Source organism: Felis catus, chromosome A2 (genome assembly GCF_018350175.1).
Source record: "Felis catus isolate Fca126 chromosome A2, F.catus_Fca126_mat1.0, whole genome shotgun sequence".
NCBI lineage: Eukaryota > Metazoa > Chordata > Mammalia > Carnivora > Felidae > Felis > Felis catus.
In genome coordinates this window covers 75,365,181-75,384,062 of record NC_058369.1, presented here as the reverse complement: position 1 = coordinate 75,384,062, position 18,882 = coordinate 75,365,181, and the positions used below count along the sequence as shown (strand labels likewise).

The following is an 18,882-nucleotide window of genomic DNA, read 5'->3' as shown; positions in this document are numbered from 1 at the left end:
TTCAGATCCTGTGTCTCCCTATCTCTCTACCCCTCCCCTCCCCTACTCTCTCTCTCTCTCTCTCAAATAAACATTTAAAAAAACATTAAGAGAGTAGATCTTACCTTAAGCTTTACCACAATTAAACTGAAAAACAGAAATAATTTTAGAGACCAACCCCCCCTCCCCCGCTCTGAAACTACCTTGATGCATCAACTAAACTGAAGTCAAACAATAAAAAAGAGCAAACAAAGCTTTTCTTCTTCAAATGTTTGAAAGCATCACATCACAAATCCGGATTTGGTTCCCTTTAAGCACCTATATTCTAGATGTTCTCTAACAATTTGGAAGACGAACAGTGAAGGGCTATCAGTCCCAGAATAAAACAAGGGGAACTGACATAACTACTTCTCCGAACGGGATACTTGGCTGAACCAAAATAAAGACAAAAAAAAATCCACGGAATTTCATCTGGCTTTTGAAGAACGGGTAATATCACTGGCATATTGAAAGGGGTGTTTGGATTCTATAGACTTTCTACCCTATGGTTTTTATCTGAACGCCCACGGCAAGCCTCCATCATTCTCGTCAGTTCCTCTGGCTGCAGCTGAGGGCCGGCGTGAGCTAGAGGGAATGCATGTGAGAGTGTATGGCACAGAGGCGATGAGCAACAGCTTTGAAACTCGGCCTATCCTGAGTTCAAACGTTGTCTTCTTTGCTTATGAATGTAATGATCCTGAGCAGGTTACCTGACCCCTCTGAACCTCAGTCTCTTCACCTATGAAGTGGGCTAACAGCCCTGTTCATCTGGCTGTGAAGGTTAAATGAAATTCTATCTACGTGGCATGTGCCTGGTGGTTGTTTTTATAAAATGAACAAAATATATTTGCTACATCAAGTGTTTCAGACTTCCTACTGATACTTGCTACGGAGAAAATTTACCAATGCCACACCCAACAACAAACGTTTGAGTTCCCAGCACTGAGAGGGAAAGAGTCCTGACTTGGAAGAGGAATGGACAGAGGACCAGACATGCAAATACAGCACAATCTTAACTGCAGAACCTAGGAGCGCTTACATGGGTGCTCGTTTTGTGAGAATTCTTCGCTTGTTGGTATGTTTTAATTTTTCTCATGATAAGATGTCAGAAAAAATTTAATGCAGAAAGAAGAATTACGAGATTATAAGAGAGTCGAACTGAATTTATAACAGAACACCAAATAAAGCTAGATCCTTGAGCGAAAACACTCTCAATGATACCAGAACCGTTCTGATTCCTGCTGAGACTCAGCCAGGGAGATGAACCATGTCACTCACATGGAACCCGCGTATCTGGGTCAGCATAGTAACAGGTGGATGGGAAGACACACTTAGATCTAGCCAAGACTATTGTCTCACGCTTGTCTCCACCAGCACGCAGATCTTTGATTTCCAGGTCACTGTTTTCCCAATCAATCAAGAGGCTAAAAATAGAACAATGTGCTAAATTCAAAGAGCCACGGTGTACCATCACTGAAGATACGGCCACTGCTTAATTAAAGTGAAAAGACATCCCTTTTCTCCTCCCTTTCTTCCTAGCTTCTATCATTTTACATAGATTCCCATATAATATTTCCTTTGATTCCTTTTGGTTTTGTTTTTGTTTTTTGAAATAAGCTTCCATAGGAAATCAAGACTAGGAAGTCAATCGTGAATTCCTCACACGTAAGCCATCTGTCCTGGCAGGACACCCAGAAAATGACCCACAAATACAGGCTTCATTTCTCAAGAGCTCTCCAACTGCCATTCCTGGAAGACCACGGACGACTTTGGTGAACAGTGCCACAGAGCAAGGGAGTCCCGTGATAGTGCAAGAGATCCAAGTTCAAATAATTATGGCAGGCTTAGACCAGAACCTACTTTTAACAATGTAATTTGGTGGCGCCTGGGTGGCTCAGTTGGTTAAGCATCTGACTCGTGGTTTCAGCTCAGTTCATCATCTCACGGTTTCGTGAGTTCGAGCCCTGCACTGGGCTCTGTGCTGATATCGTGGAGCCTGCTTGGGATATTCTCTCTCCCTCCCTCTCTCTCTCTCTCTCAATTCTCTCTCTCTCTCTCTCTCTGCCCCTCTCCTGTCCATGCTGTTTCTGTCTCTCTCAAAAATAAATAAAAACTAAAAAAAAAAAAAAAAAAAAACCCACAATGTAATTTGGAAAAAGAAATGACATCCAAAAAGCCTTATGTAGAGAGAATGTTTTCAAGGGTTGGTGATTGCCCAGTAAGCCTCATATTCATTATCGTCATTCGTTTCATTTATAAGAATAAATTAATATCCTTTTAAAGAGCAGAACCTTTTTTTGTGTTGTTCTTGAGATTCTGATTTACAGGGAAGAGCTACAAACATTTGGCTCCTAAGAAATGTACAGCACCGATAGTTCTTTAACCTCAATGCCATTTTCACCTCATTTACTAAAGAACAGTGTGGCTCACACTGTTCAGGGCTAAAGCAAATTGTAATCCAGACCTCCTAATATTTCTCTTTTCCTTTATCCTCGTCAAGGACTCTTATCTAAACCACTTTGCCTCCTGCTGTGGAAATGGTTTATATTCTTAAAGGTTTGCTCTCAAGAGGGGAAAAAATGGTACTTAACCACTAACCACAGTAGTAAAACGTCAGTAATGTGATATTGCCAGCACCCACACACGGTCTATTGCACATAAATTGTAGTCCAGATGAACTATACTTTAATAACATGATCCCAGGGCTCCGGGGCCACCACTGGGCCAGCCATTAGCAGTCACAGAGCTGGGATGAAGTCTGCACAGTGATAATCACCACCATGATTCAGTGAGCGCCTACTGTATGCCAAGCACCGAGATCAAGACATTACTTAATGTCTAATTCTCACAACCGCCTGCAAAGGTAGGTACTATCAGCTCCACTTTACAGGTACGGAAAGCTTGGCTCAGGAAGGCTCATCAAAATCACACAGGAATTCGGCAAACCGCCTTGCCTTCCTGGAAGCTGCCGGTGGCTCTGCAGCCAGAGTCTGTCCATTTCTTTTTTAAAAATTTTTTTAATGTTTAGTTTTGAAAGATAGACAGAGACAGAGCATGAGCAGGGAGGGGCAGAGAGAGAGAGAAACAGAATCCTGAAGCAGGCTCCAGGCTCTGAGCTGTTGGCACAGAGCCCGATGTGGGGCTCGAACCCACAAGCCATGAGACCATGCCCTGAGCTGAAGTCGGGCGCTTAACCGACTGAGCCACCCAGGCGCCCCTAGAGTCTGTCCACGTCTAACGCCACTGTAGTAAGATCTCAGACAAGATAGCTACGTCCCTGAGCCCCAACTGTCTTTGTGAACAAGACTGAGGAGCAGACCAGTTGCCCCACAGGGGGCTGCCATGACAGTGAGATGAACCACACGGGGGACTGACCCGCACCGCTCGTGTGAGTGATCAGCACCAGCTAAGGAGAGAAGACAGTTGCTACGCTTTTGTGTCTTCCTGGCAATTCCTCCATCCTTAAAAACTCCCAGGGTTTTCGCTACCCCAACCCCCATCCCCTGCCACTCATCTGTATTTAAAACATTGAATACTTCTCTCTCAGGACACTATGCATTGAGATGTTCAGAGGTTTTGGCTGGGAAGCAGGAAAGAAGATGGAGACACAGAAATAATGACCCTGACCTTGTAGTTTTCCGTTTTCTCTAGCTCCTCGTTCCTTGGCTTTTCTTGGTACCATCATATTCTATACATGCTTATCGTCCATCCTCTGCACAATCCGAACTATGGATTTATTTCTCCGTCTAAGGCAGAAAGTTATTGAAACCCTGTCACCCAACCCACTCCTGTCTTCAAGTACAAAACACCCCAGATTTAAAAGCTATGACTATGTTAGCCATGGAGGTACCACACACCTTTCTGTTTCCAGAAATACAGTCGTGTACAGATTATTTGTCTCAGCTTCACCTTGTTGTAAGAACCACTCAAACTGATATTCCCCGCCTCCCATCCAAATAGGGAAATGAACTCTTCAGCTGATTTCTAAGATGGCAAAACAGCTTCGTCACATAACCTGGTCTCCTTCTGTTTGGGTCTGAATAATCCCAAACAGCTCTCACTGTATCTACTCAATCGGCAAAAGTCACTCTATTTTTATCCCTTGTGTCCGAATAACTTTTACACTGAGTTCTAAAACCAAGATGCGGACGTAGTGCCGTGTCATTCTCGGCACACTTCTCCTGAATAGCTGTCCCTGAGTCGCCAATTCGTTCAGTACGTGGCATTACTTAGTACCTGCACTGTGCCGGGCGTCTGAGACACAAACACTGAGCCAAAGCAGATGCAGTGCGAGCCCTCAGGGAGGTTACAGTCTGCTGGAAGAGACAGACCCGCGCTGAAAAATCGCACGATCACGGCAAGTGAAACAGGAGTGAGAAAGGACAGGGGCTGACCCAGTCAGCAAGGTGCAGCGGGCTTTCTCAAGCAATCCTTGAGCTGAAGAATGATTAGGGTCAAGGAAGCACAAACGGGCAAGAAGAGCTTTCTAGAGAGACCTGAAGAAGGAGCATGGATGGGTGAAAGGTGGCCAGTGTGGCCGCCACGGTGCAGAGACGTTAGAGAAACTTGCTGTGAGCTAAAGCTGGAGGCACGGGTGAGGGCCAACACAGATCCCACGCATCTCCTCTCTGTGCCACAAACATGGGAATGGGCTGAAGGGTGGTGACATGATCTGCTTTGTATGCTGACTGCGGTGGGGAGGCTAGATCCCCGCAATTCACGGTGGCAGGAGACAAACCAGTCAGGAGGCTATGGCAGCGATCCAGAGAAAAGATCACGGCAGCCTGGTCCGGTCAGGTGACGATGAAGGGAGTATTCTGAGGGTACATCGTGGGCAGGACCAGGTGTCAGAACCATGCTGTGGGCTGCGCGTGCGTGAATTCTCTCTGAATTCTCAACGACACCCGTGGGGCAGGGGTTCTTTCTCACATTTTATAGATGAGAATGCAGAGGCATGTAGGGATCTGTCCAAAGTCCAGGTGGGAAACAACAGAACCAGAACCTGAACCCATGGTTATTCAACTTCAAAGCCAACTACATAAGTACCATCTAAAAAGTAGAAATACAGACAGAAAAAAAAAATACTATAGCAAAGTTTCAAAACTTAAAACAAAAGCCTCTCCACCTACTTCACCAAGGTGCCAAAGGACGAGCCCCAAAGGCGAACACGATTTTAGGTTTCCCTTTACTAAAATGGACTCTCTTTTGACGTGTTATACTCGCGGAAGGCATACCTATTTCAACATAGCGACTCGGTAAGTCCCTCATTTCGCTGGCATGCCGCTCCTTCACTGAGCAGATCTAGAAAAGAAATTCACAGGTTCTTTCATTCATTGCATGGAAAAGACATAGCATGTCATTCACTATAGGACACTTTCGTTAAACTGGCCGTGTAGCACGGAGATGGAACGCACACAATCGACTTCACTGATAGAAATTAATTTCAATGACGTATAGCAACCACTCCTTAGGTTCTACAACATTATTCTTCAGTAAAGTCTTATTCAAGGGCAATGAAAGAAGGGAAACTGTAATATCGTTTTAAAACGTTTCCAATGACCCATTCTCAGCAACTCTACTTAGGGACTACTTTTTTTTAAATTTTTTTTTACGTTTATTTTTGAGAGAGAGAGACAAGAGTGTGAGCGGGGGAGGGGCAGAGAGAGAGAGAGGGAGACACAGAATCTGAAGCAGGCTCCAGGCTCTGAGCTGTCAGCACAGAGCCCGACGCAAGGCCTGAACTCACAAACCGTGGGATCGTGACCTGAGTCGAAGTCAGACACTTAACCGACTGGGTCACCCAGACGCCCCAGGGACTATTTCTACCATCGTCCAAATAAAGTTCTGCCCAACGGCAAATCTGGGCAACATTCGCGTTAGGGCTGTGTTTCTGATTATATATTAGTCATTTATTTCACTGTTGCTAAATTATACTTTGTATAAGTGGCATCATGCTCTTCTCGAGTGGCTTTTTATTTTTTATCTTTCCTCTCAGGTGTTTGAAAATCAATGTATTACATACTTTAAATCAGGGTTGGCAAACTACAGCCTGTCTTTGACTTGTCTTTTTATGATCTGTAAGTTAAGAATAGTTCTCACATTTTGAAAGGCTAGAAAGGAAGGAAGGCAGGAGGAGAAAAATATTCAGCAGAAACAGTATGGAGCCCACAAAACCTAAAGCACCTGCTACCCCCTACAGAAAAAGTCTGCCAACCTCTATTTTATTTTTTATTTATTAAAAAAAAATTTTTTTAATGTTTATTTATTTCTGAGACAGAGAGAGACAGAGCATGAGTGGGGAAGGGACAGAGAGAGTGGGAGACACAGAATCAGAATCGGGCTCCAGGCTCCGAGCTGTCGGCACAGAGCCCGATGCAGGACTCGAACCCACGAACCGTGAGATCATGACCTGAGCCGAAGTCGGACGCTCAACCGACTGAGCCACCCAGGCGCCCCTGCCAACCTCTATTTTAAGTTACATGTAGGGGCACTTGGGTGGTTCAGTCGGTTAAGCATGTGACTCTAGATTTCAGCTCAGGTCATGATCTCACAGTTCGTGAGTTCAAGCCCTGTGTTGGGCTCCGAGCTGACAGAGTGGAGCCTGCTTGGGATTCTCTCACCCTCTCTCTCGGCCCCTTGCCCACTCACAGTTTCTCTCTCAAAATAAACAAACTTAAAAAAAAACATTAAAAAATCAAATCTATGTATACAGTTTGGATATATACGTGCGTGTGTAGCAGTTTTGTTTTGTTTTTTTAAGTTTATTTATTTTTGACAGAGCAAGAGAGCAAGCGAAAGACAGTGGGGTGAGGGGCAGGAGACAGGGAGAGAGAGAATCCCAAGCTAACAGTGCAAAGCCCGACAGCCCAACTTGGGGCTTGAACCCATGAACCGTGAGATCATGACGTGAGCCGAAATCAACGAGTTGGATGCCTAACCGACTGAGCCACCCAGGCGCCCTTTTGCTGTATTTTCTGAAATGAATATATTCTATTTTGTAATATGACAACAAAAATTTACCTAAGTTCTGCTATCAAGGTAAGACAGCCTAAAGTTAAATGCTGACTATACACAACTTTCATCAGTTTTTTCCTTTTTCTTCAGATAGCTATAAAAGAACACAAGAAATACTGTTACCCTAAGTTTAGCTACAAAATAGAAAATTCTAAAATATAAAAAAACCCAAAGAGAAAAAACAAGTATTATTCATTGTTCTGATACAAAGTGAACACATTAACAATCTTTTTTTTTTTTTTTTTTGGAAACTACTTTTATTAACCTAACAATTTGATATATTATTTGCATATTCTTCCACAATTCTTTATAGTATTTCACTGCATGCGTGTACTGGAATTTTCTTACTCGATCCCCACTTAGACATTTGGTTTTCGCTTCTATGTAACCCAAAGGCAAGCAACAGCATGATATAATCCACATACTTGGATATAAAACTTTTGGATTTTTGTTTCTACAGGATAAATTCCTAGAAGTAGAACTGACAGATCAAGGGGGATGTGAACTAGTAGAAGGTTTCGGATGTTATGCACACATGTCTAAGCTGCTGTGCAGCAATGCAGTGACCACACGACAGTCCTTGCTCCAAGGCAGGACTCGATCTGGTCCAAGGCTGTGGAGGCAGAAGCATTTGCTTGGAAGTGACTGGAAATATTCTCCCTTGATTGCTTTCTGTCGCCTGTCCATCTCAGACAATGCCCCGTCCACTTCCCCAGTCTTCCCTAATTTCCCCCTCCTTTTGTTAGACTTTTGGTCGGACACATTAGCTATTCTTCTGTCCACACTTACAAGGGAATCTACCCGATTATCTAGCAGGCATGCCCCACAGTGCCAAACGGACGCTGTGCTGATTTTTAATGTGCTGATAAAAGAACATGAGTAGTATCTCAAATGGTGTGAGGTAGAATCATAGAAAGTAACCCATAAATAATACTACCTAACACTTTGAGCAACTAGAGGGCACCAGTCCTAAGTTAAGAGTTTTCAGAGGGGCACCTGCGTGGCTCAGTCGGTTACGCGCCTAACTCTTGATCTCATAGTTCGTGAGTTAGAGCCCCACGTTGGGCTCTGTGCTAACAGTGTGGAGCCTGCTTGGAATACTCTCTCCCTCTCTCTCTGCCCCTACCCCACTCAAGCTTTCTTTAAGTTTAAAACAAACTTCAAAACAAAACAAAACAAAAAAAGACAAGAGTTTTGAGAGGGGCGCCTGGGTGGCTCAGTCAGTTAAGTGACTGACCCTCAATTTTAGCACAGGTCATGAACTTACAGTTTCTGGGATCGAGTCCTGCATTGGGCTCTGCGCTCTCCGCGTGAAGCCTGCTTGGGATTCTCTCTCTGCCTCTCTCTCTTACCCTTCCCCTGCTCAAAATAAAGAATCTTTTTTTTTTAATTAAAAAAAAAAAGACTTCTGAGAAACAGACATAGCTTTTTTTCTTAGGAAGATTATGGTGCAGTAGGGGAAGACGAATGAGGGATTTTACTCAAGCAGGAAGGGAAAGTACAGAAATACAGAGCAGGGGCATCTACCGACCGGCTGGAGGAAAGCTTCTCGGAAAAAGTGAACTCACGCCAAGGCCGGACTGTTTCTCTGGCCATGCTACCGCCCCTCTGAAGACCAGGACGCAGGGCGGTACTGGAGGCTGGGTTCCCCTCTTCCCTCCTCAGACATGTGTGGCCTGAGCTCCCGCCTGGCACCTGCCTCACGTGGGCGAGGACTGAGTGCTAAGCTCATGTCCCGCATAAGAGCAAATCAATAACCTCAAGAGCCTTTACACTGACAGGTAGGTTCTCACCCACGAACGCTAATTTGCTTCATCCAACTGCCTCGTCCACTTGCGTGTCTAACAGGCGTCTCAAGTGGACACACAAAATCTACTCCTGCCTTCCCCGCTAAGCGTGTTTCATGGGCAGCCTTTCCCAGGTCAGTAAAAGGGAGCTTTATCTCCCAGTTTCCCAGCTTAAAAGGGTCACCGCTGAGCTCTGGCTTTTTCTTACTTCCCACACGGAACCACTAATAGTATAGAGTCTGTGCTCAAAATACATCCAGAATCCACTCCCTCCCCACCGGCTCCATGAGGCTGACCCAAGACACCGTAACTTCCACCGAGGCTCCTCAGGAGCCCCCCGCCCCACCTCCTCTCTTCACTGCCCCTTTGCCGCCTGGCTCCACGTGGCAGAGTGACCCTTTCAAAATCCAAGTTGGATCATTTAACTAACTCCATGGCTCAAAACCCCTGTGCTGGCTTCCCGCCTCAAATTAAAAGCCAAAGACTGCACAAAGGCCTGTGAGGCCCAACACGATCTGCCCCTTCACCATGCACCCCCCTCCCTCCCATCTCTTCCCCTCTCCACCACACCTGCTCCATCCACTCTGGCGATGGCGGCTTTATTTTCCACAAAGATACGCCAGTCACACTCTTCCTCAAGGGTGCTGCCCCTGCCGACACCCCCCTCCCACGGCTGCACGGCCTCCTCCCTCCAGATCTCTGACAAAGGACACGTTCATTATGCCAGAGGTCTTCCCTGGACCGCTCTACGTTACGTGGCACACACCTCCAACCCCTCCCCCCATCTCCCTGTCTAACTACTCCCCTCGGTATCTTACCGCCATCCGCATGCTGTGTTCACTTGCCACTTGAAGATGGCTTCCCTCACTAGAATGAAAAGCTGCCCAGGAGAGAATCCATCTATTTACATATCTGCAGCACCAGAATACCGCCTGGCGCATTGCAGGAACTCGGTAAGTATTTGCTGTGCGAATGAAGGAATGAATGGTTGGCGCTAACTGCAGGCCCTGCTACGCCGTATGCTTGTCTCTCCCCAATAAAACTGTTCTCTGGGAGGAAAGGCTATGTCCTGTCTTGTGTTCCCTCAGCGGAATGCAGTGGGATTCTCGGCTGAGAAGAACCACCCAAAATGTTACTAAGAGGAATCCCCAATAATAAGAAACACTTGATGGGAAAAATGACGTTGGATCCTCATTTGGGTTTGGCCAGAGTGTGCCCGTTCCCAAGGCTACTCTACCAGACAAACTCAGTGGTTTGAAATCACAGAAATGTTTCCTTTCGAACTTCTGAAGGCCGGAAGTCTAAAACCAGTTTCACTGGGTCAAAATCAAGGCGTCCGCAGGGCCGCACCCCCCGAAGAGGCTCTAGAGGAGAATCTATCTGCCACATGCCTCCTCCGGCTTCTGGTGGCTGTGCGTGTCCCTCCAGCCCTGCCTCCCCACTCACACTGCCTTCCCTCTTTCTGTGGTGGCGCTCCGTCTTTAAGAATACCTGTGACTGGGGCGCTTGGGTGGCTCAGCTGGTTAAGCATCCGACTTCGGCTCAGATCATGATCTCACAGTTCGTGGGTACGGGCCCCACATTGGGCTCTGTGCTGCCAGCTCAGAGCCTGGAGCCTGTCTCACATTCTGTGTCTCCTTCTCTCTCTGCCCCTCCCCCACTTGTGTTCTCTCTCTCTCTCTCTCTCTCTCTCTCAAAAATAAACATCAAAAAAAATTTTTTTTTTAATTAAAAAAACAAATACCTGTGACTGCACTTAGGGTCAACCCAGATAATGCAGATAATGTTCCCATCTCAAGATCCTTAATTAATCATATTTCGTGCCATACAGAGAAACATTTATGGGTTGCAGGATTAGGACATGCTACCTTTGTGGGCCACCATTCAGCTTAAGGAAGAAAGCATTGCTGGTAGCAATCGGTAAACTTCTCACGTGTCCCTACAAGCTCATTTGCCTGGTCTCTCACCAAAAGAAAATCACAACTTTAAGCAACAACAAAAAGCCACTTGGTCCATTTAAGGCATTTTAAAAATATCCTGAACAGAAGCTTACTGGATGAGTAACCACACTATGCGGGAAGACTAGAAAATCACTTTTTACTTCTTTTATCCTGGACTACTGCACACAATTTCTCCGCTGCTATCCTAAATGTGAATCAGGCTAAGTTCGCTTCATACGTGGAAACAATTAAGAAAGAAAGGAGGACTTGAATCACACCGACATAAGGGCCAGGAGGACTTTACCTCAAGTTAACAATGACTGTTTTCGCAGTAAGAAGCACTGAGTTAACGATTTTTGTGCTTTCCTTTTCCAGAGAAGAGTACATTCTCTGTTTCTGAGAGAGTGAGAGGACGTGCACATGTGTGTGCGAGCAGGGGCAGAGAGAGAGGGAGAGAGGATCCCAAGCAGGCTCCAGGCTGGGCTCAGTGTGGAGCCCAGAGCAGGGCTTAATCTCACAAACCATGAGACCGTGACCCAAGCCAAAATCAAGGGTTGGATGCTTCCCTGACTGAGCCACCCAGGCGCCCCAGAGAAGGGTACATTTAAAATAAACATTAGGGGCGCCTGGGTGGCTCAGTCGGTTAAGCGGCCGACTTCAGCTCAGGTCACGATCTTGCGGTCCATGAGTTTGAGCCCCGCGTTGGGCTCTGGGCTGATGGCTCAGAGCCTGGAGCCTGTTTCAGATTTTGTGTCTCCCTCTCTCTCTGGCCCTCCCCCGTTCATGCTCTGTCTCTCTCTGTCTCAAAAATAAAAATAAACTTCAAAAAATAAATAAATAAACAAACATGTCTCTTTCGTGACTTTTCTAGAATTTTCTGGCATGATAATGACAACTGACACTTATGCAGCACTTACAGTATGTCAGATGCTATGCTAAGCTCCTTGTACACATTACCTCATTTAATCCTCCCCCAAACTCAGGACCGGAGCACAGTCAGCACTCCCATTTATGGATGAGGAGAGTCAGGCTGCGATCTCACATCTGTCCGGCTCTAAAGCCTGAGCTCTGCCACCAGACTGCTGCTGGGATGCTTTCTCGTACTATTTTTACCTTGGTTAATTTTCAGTTTATTTTGTTTAGATTAAGCTATAAGTTTTTAAAGGGAAGCCAACGACTTTGGGTTCTGAGCTATCTAATACAAGACAAACACTGGTATGTAAAAACTAAATGCGAGTGAGCTCTGGGCCCGCTTTTGTAGACTGGCTGTGTCTCTGTCACCCAGGCACAGTAAGGGCAGACACTTACTTGTGTTCCACCAAATGGGCCCAAATCTTACGAGTAAGAAGTCTGGGCCTCTGCTCCATCCAGCTAGGACCAAGCAAGCAGGATGATTTAGATGTAACATTCTTTTTCCACCATTAACTCTAACTAAGAGAAGAAGCTAAGGGAAATGGAAAAAACACAAAAGAATGGAAAATCCAGAAACCACTGAAACCGACCACATGTTCCATAAAGAGCTAAGGCCAACTGGGCAATGGAAAATCTAAAGATCATAAATGAAGGCACCATTACGAACAATGCTCCCCATCTGTTTTGCAGGGCACGGAAAAGACAGAATGTATCTCCAAACTTACACATATGAAGAGAATTGAGCGTTAAATGAATATCACAGGACAATAACAAGCAGGGGGAAACATTTTGGCTGTGGGAAGAAATTCAAGAACTCCTATTCCTTGGGCACCTGGGTGGCTCGGTTGGTTAAGTGTACAAGTTCGGATCAGGTTATGATTTCACGGTTCGTGGGTTCGAGCCCTGCCATCAGGCTCTGTGCTGACGGCTTGGAGCCTGGGGCCTGCTTTGGATTCTGTGTCTCCCTCTCTCTCTGCCCCTCCCTGGCTCACGCTCTGTCTCTCTCTCTCCTTCAAAAATAAATAAACATTTAAAAAAAAAAAAATTTTTTTTTTTTTTTTAAATAAAAAAAGAACTCCTGTTCCTTTGGACCACCCTCAGCGGATCTGTAACAACACAGACTTATTAGAAAGGCAAGCAAAACCACCTTGACTGAAGTCCCCCAGCCGATAATCAGCGTCACGCTGTCCTTCCAACAGAGGCTACAGGGATACATATCTGGGCGAAGACTTATGTCATCCCGGGGCACGTTGGTGATTCTCTGCTTTGAGGTGACGTCAAAAATCTTCACACCCTGGAAAATACAACAGCGTTAGGCATCCTCCACTTGGGAGAAGGAAAGGAAAGGAAAATTTAATAAAGCCACTGCCACACGCCGCCCGTAACTGGCACCGCAAAATATTGACAGTGTTTATTGAGCACTGCTGGGAGCCACGCTCCTCATCCACCCAAACCCCACGAGAGCCCACAACAAAAGAAAACCTCTCCCCTTCTTTCTGGACACAAGAGATTCTATTAGCAGATGGCTTCAGTGGCTCAAACACAACACAAGGGTGAGACGCACAGATATCAAGCACTGCATTTCCAAGATGACAGACAAGTAACATTTCTAATTGTGTTGTTCTGCTACAAAAATGGAGGTTGCTTTTTTTTTTCAGAAAAGCTTTGAATCTGAAAAACCACTGTGTGTAAGGAAAACTGCACCTGACATTTTAAAGCACTCAAATGGGAACATCAAGCAAGCAGCTAACTACAGATAAACCCAAGGGGGGAGCCTGGGTGACACAGTCAGTTAAGCGTCCGACTCTTGATTTCGGCTCAGATCATGATCTCATGGGTTGTGAGATCGAGCCTTATGTCTGGCACTGCACCGACATCACGGAGCCTATTTGGGATTCTCTCTCCCTCCTCTCTCTGCCCCTCCCCTGCTCATGTTCTAGCTCTCTCAAAGTAAATAAACAAATATCTAAAAAAAAAAATTAAAAAACAAACAAACAGGTTTATTTACCTTTACTATGACTCAGGAGAAATTTAAAAAATGTCTTGAATAGCAAAGTAGATTCTGGGAGAACTGTACCATTGAAAACTGAATAGAACTAATTTATTTATTTATTTATTTTTTATTATTTTTTTTCCACATTTTTATTTATTTTTGGGACAGAGAGAGACAGAGCATGAACGGGGGAGGGGTAGAGAGAGAGGGAGACACAGACTCGGAAACAGGCTCCAGGCTCCGAGCCATCGGCCCAGAGCCCGACGCGGGGCTCGAACTCACGGACCGCGAGATCGTGACCTGGCTGAAGTCGGACGCTTAACCGACTGCGCCACCCAGGCGCCCCTAGAACCAATTTATTAAGTTAAACCCTGGAATTCCAAAAGACAGGCCAGATGTCGAAAGCTAATTTTTAAACTTTCTACTTGCCCTAACTCATATTGAGTAAACTTTAAATAGGGCGTAACACCAAAAATTACAATCTACTTTTTAAAAGGCAGGCCTGATTTCTGCCTGTGATTATACTGGGAGGAAAATGGAATCAGCAATATCCTGTACTTGTTTCGTAGCAACTGTTCCTTGCCCTTGGCTAATAGGCAAATGGTGTTTTCAACACCGCATTCCCAACACAGCCCTTCAATTATTAAGACGCCTTTTCATTTTCTTGGCTATTCTCCATGCCTCGCGTTTCTTATTCCAAATTCAAGTCCACAATATGCCAAGAATTACTCTATTATGAAAGCCTAGAGCAATCTAGTCTCTTTAACCTTCCAGGTAGGATGGCAGTTGCCATTTTAGGTCTTTAGAAAAGACCATGGCAGCAGAGGCATCTTTCTTCTTGGTCACAGCCCTCCTAATGCGGCTACTCTTCCGGCTCTGAAGAAGGATCTGGAAGATGAAGGTGTGCTTTTACCATATTATTGGCCCAAGCGATCAGATGGCCTCTCCACTTCACGCTCCGTATGTTCCCTTCCCCTTCGTGCAGAACACACGACTTCCATCTGCTCATCCAAGATCGTTCAAACAGCAGCAGCTATGGACAAATACAAAAACAGACTTTTAGAAACCGAGAAACATGGGGCGCCTGGGTGGCTCAGCTGCTTACGCTTCCAACTTCGGTTCAGGTCACGATCTCATGGTCCGTGGGTTCGAACCCCGCATGGGGCCCTGTGCTGACAACTCAGAGTCTGGTGCTGCTCCAGGTTCTGTGTCTCCCTCTCTCTCTGCCCCTCCCCCACTCACACTTTGTCTCCTACTCTTTCTAAAAGAAATAAACATTTAAAAAGAAAAAGAAAGAAAGAAACCGAGACGCATATACAAGATTTCTTTACTGGCTTCTTGTTGACAGTTTGCTTTGCCCGTCCACGGAATGTTGAAGTTACTATGAAGTTACGCCACTAGATGGCAGCAAAATACCAAAATTCATGGAGAAAAATACATTAGTCAGTCAAAAGATTTGTGTCACAGAAAGTTCTTCAAATATTGGCCAGAAATTAATTTATTTTGTAACTTGGGAAATCAAAACCTCATAATTTTTTCCTTGAAAGTAAGATATTAGTCACGGCTTAAACTGCAATCGTCAGAAGCAGCCTGTTTTTCATTTCACCCAAGAAAAAGAATTTAATAATGATGTTTGAACAGCAATTCATGTTATAAAATAAGACAAACTTGCTTTAGGATTAAACTTCTTTAAAAAGGTCATAGTTATCCAGGGTATTTATTTTAAAGGGAAGAATCTATTTAAAAAAAAAAAAAAAAAGAAAGAAAAGAAAAGAAATCTGCTTGTGTGGGGATGGGAAGTTCCTGGCTGGCTCGGTCAGGGGAACACGCAATTCTTAACCTTGGGGTTCTAAGTTCGAGCTCCACCTTGGGTATAGAGACTGCTTAAAAATAACATCTTTAAAAAAAAATCTGCTGGATAAATTTTATTGCCAAATATAACTGGTAAAACCTCTAAGACTGGTAAAGATGTAGTTCTAGTAATTCAAGCATTATTAAGGGCTACAATACTTTTTCCTTGATGTATCCAGTTTAAATCCCTTAAGACATTTACATAATATAACTTAATGTAAAATTTATATAATACATAATTTACACCACATAACTTCGGACATACAATCCTGAAGTAGATGTTTACCTTTTAAAAGAAATGCTGATGACAGATTCCAACACAGAAGTTTAAAAATTTCTATCTTTTGAGTAATTTTCTGTTTACCTTAGTGTATTCTGTGTCCCTTCCCACCCTTAAGAAGGAGGAAAATAGGGAACAGGAGAAAGAGAGTAAGTTCACATTTCATTTATATTTGTTACATTCCTTTCTCAATAGTTAGGCTCCCATACTCAGAAGGGGCACACAAACACACACCCCAAAACCTTAAAATCAGATAAGTGTCCATCTTCACAAACGTGCCAAGAACGGTCTCTTTAAAATGACATAAATGTGTGAAGTTCTCTATTACCCATGCAAAAGAAAGGTGGCCTCGCACGGTCCACAGTGGAGACTGGAGGTAGGGCTTTTACTGACCACACGGGGTCCAATCTTCCCGTCAGATAGATACAGGAAAGCCTCCTCTAGGCTCCCAAAGATCTTCTCACCCATCCCTTCCTCTCCCAGTCCATGATCTAAGTAAGAAACCCCACCACCATGCCTCCTTGCTCCCAGTTAAAGACCCTGAGATCTGCCCTCTGTGATTCTGCCTCTTCCTCGGCCAGGATGTAAAAAACAGAGCCGAGGAGGTCACTCGATGTGTTCAGGATTTTGTGACAGGGTTAAGTCTGGAATCTGAGAAAGGAGAAAGCCTGACCACACAGCTCCTGCTACACAGTCTGCTAAACAAAGGCAGCTAGGAACCATCATGTTCAACATGAGGAACTGAGATCACAATGCCTACCTTCTGTCTGTGGCCTGGTTCAGATGGAGGGGATATTAAGCAGCAGGCTGAGCCCGGGGAGTACCCCATAACTACCTGCTGGAAGGAATGGCTGGCTGGATGACAAGGAGGAAAGTGGGGTGCAGGTGGCATCACAATGCTCTCCCTCCAATCCCACCCAGAAGTGACCGACGTGGCACGAAAGGGGGACAATCTGCACCTGTGCTAGGAAAACTCAACATGCCCCAAACTTTAAATTAAGATTTCTGTAAAGTATGACAGAAATTAGACCCCGGTGAAGGCCAGGATTTATCCCATTTCAAGAAAAAGCCCACCTGGGAAGCCGCTGGTAGGGTAGATACCAGCACACTCAGTGTATTGGGGTTGGGGGGACGGGGGTCACGGGGAAAATCTCACGCAGGGACACACAGGTCGCGGTCGACATTGGCAGTGGAACACAAGCAGCCACTCCTGCTGTCATCCGGGGACACAGCTGGGAAGAAGACAGCTACGCTGGTGACGGGGTGGCGACGCCACCCATGGCGGCGGGGCCATACGACAGGCAGGAACCACCTGCACAAACTTCAAGCTGCCTCAGTGAATACGGAGAGCAGGTTCTTAACGCATATGCCACTTCCCTGCTGCACCAATAATTACACCCTTTGGTACCACTTCCCCGACAGACAATCAGGTTCCAGTCCAGGCAGACAGGAAACCATAAAACTTCCTTCTCCTGCCATGTCCAGATTCAGACCAATTCTCACAAAATCTAAGACATTCACAGCGACTTCAACCGTGAACACTGGGTATAGACTTCTCCCAGTAACTATGGACGAGAAAAAACCCCAACACGATGGACAAATTCAGTATTCTAGGAAAGCAACGGGATTTGTCTAGGGAATAGGGGAAATGTCCCACTCCTGACTCCACACGAATGAGACTTTCCACCAGACAGACCAGGGCTTGAGAAGTAATTCTTCTTCTTCTCGGGTGACAACAAAATTGAGCAAATGAACACCCGAGGATAAGAAGAACAGAACGAAGTGGAAATAAAAAAAATAAATGCTCAATACCCTCGAGTAAGGGAGGAAATCAAACGGCGACCAGGGCACTCTGGAAACGAGAATACAACTACTGTGCTGTGAACCTGAACTTTAGGGGATGCTAAGTTGTAAGCAAGGGAAAGACCACAGCTCTACAAGTCAGTCATTTGCACTTCGGCAAAAACAGATGTGCACGCGCTAGGTCAATGACAAAAGCAGAAATATTTCACTAGCAGATATAATAGGGGAAGCCACCTAAATGTAAAGATACATTAAGTTCCTGGATAAGAAGACTCAAAATCCTCACTGAAGAGCTTAAGCCTTACTAGTTAATCTGCGATTTTCATGGAAGCACAAAGAAACCCCCAAAGGAATGATTTCTAGAACTTCCAAAATGCTATCAATTCATTTGAAGATATGTGAGAATAATAGGAATTTTTTTTTTTTTAACTGGGCAACTTGTGGGTGGGAGAATGGGTGTTTTTATGAAATTCGCACTCAAAACAGTATAGCAATGATCCTAGAACTGACAGATGAAGTAAAAAAAAAAAAAGGAAGAACTGATAAAGATGAATCAAAACAAGGAGGTCAGACCCTGGGCGGGGGCCGGGTGCGCACATATGCGCAGGGAACAGGGTGCCCTCAAACTACCCCGTGGTCATCTCGCCCTGTTTCTGGAGGATCCCTTAGCACTGGGGATTCAAAGCTTTAAAAAGGACCCCAAGAAGTTCATGCCTAGAGATTTCTGCTAAAAAGTGATCAGACAAGCGAATAAAGAAGTATGTCTCGTTCTTTGTAACAGCTAGAAATGCACTAACAACTGGGAAATGCTGGAGTAAATGTGGTGGAGCTAGATCACCAAAAAGTGTGTGTCCAGTTTTAAGTGATTTTATCGATGTACGCTTATTAATGTAAAAGGATGTTCAGGGCCCATTAAATAAAAAAGCAGATTGCAAAACAGTATTAAACATGATGGTCCTTAAATACAAAATGAACGTGTATCCGTATATTAAAACCTGAAGGATACAATACAAAGTAATCCTAATTAATTCTAGAAACAGGTGATAGGAGATTTATATTATTTTTATTATTCTGCATAGAACATGTGAATTAATTTTATGTTAATACATATGGGGATGAAAATCCATTCTCTTATTTTTATAATCGGGATAATTTCACAGGTAACAGCTGAAGCGAAACAGCATCAACAATTCACTGAAACTCAGAGAAGGAAGGAACTTGGAGTCACACTGAGTATGTAGTAGAATTAATTCACATAAAGTGTACCTACTTTTTCAATGAGGC

The 18,882-nt window shown here is 44.7% G+C and overlaps 1 protein-coding gene across 2 annotated transcripts in view; it reads right to left on the bottom strand.

Moving 5' to 3' along the window:
* Positions 1-18,882, bottom strand: part of VPS41 (VPS41 subunit of HOPS complex) — a 186,059-nt gene that overhangs the window by 63,895 nt on the left and 103,282 nt on the right. The window contains exons 1-4 of one of the 2 annotated variants that reach the window (XM_006929099.5): positions 18,869-18,882; positions 14,578-14,697; positions 12,819-12,965; positions 5,253-5,319 (exon numbers count right to left, since the gene is read on the bottom strand). The exon at positions 18,869-18,882 is cut by the window's right edge and continues 530 nt beyond it. In XM_006929099.5, coding sequence (XP_006929161.1) covers positions 5,253-5,319; positions 12,819-12,965; positions 14,578-14,673 — 310 coding nt within the window. In that variant the 5' untranslated portion in view covers positions 14,674-14,697; positions 18,869-18,882. The remainder of the gene's footprint in view (positions 1-5,252; positions 5,320-12,818; positions 12,966-14,577; positions 14,698-18,868) is intronic. The other variant, XM_006929098.4, reaches the window with a different exon arrangement.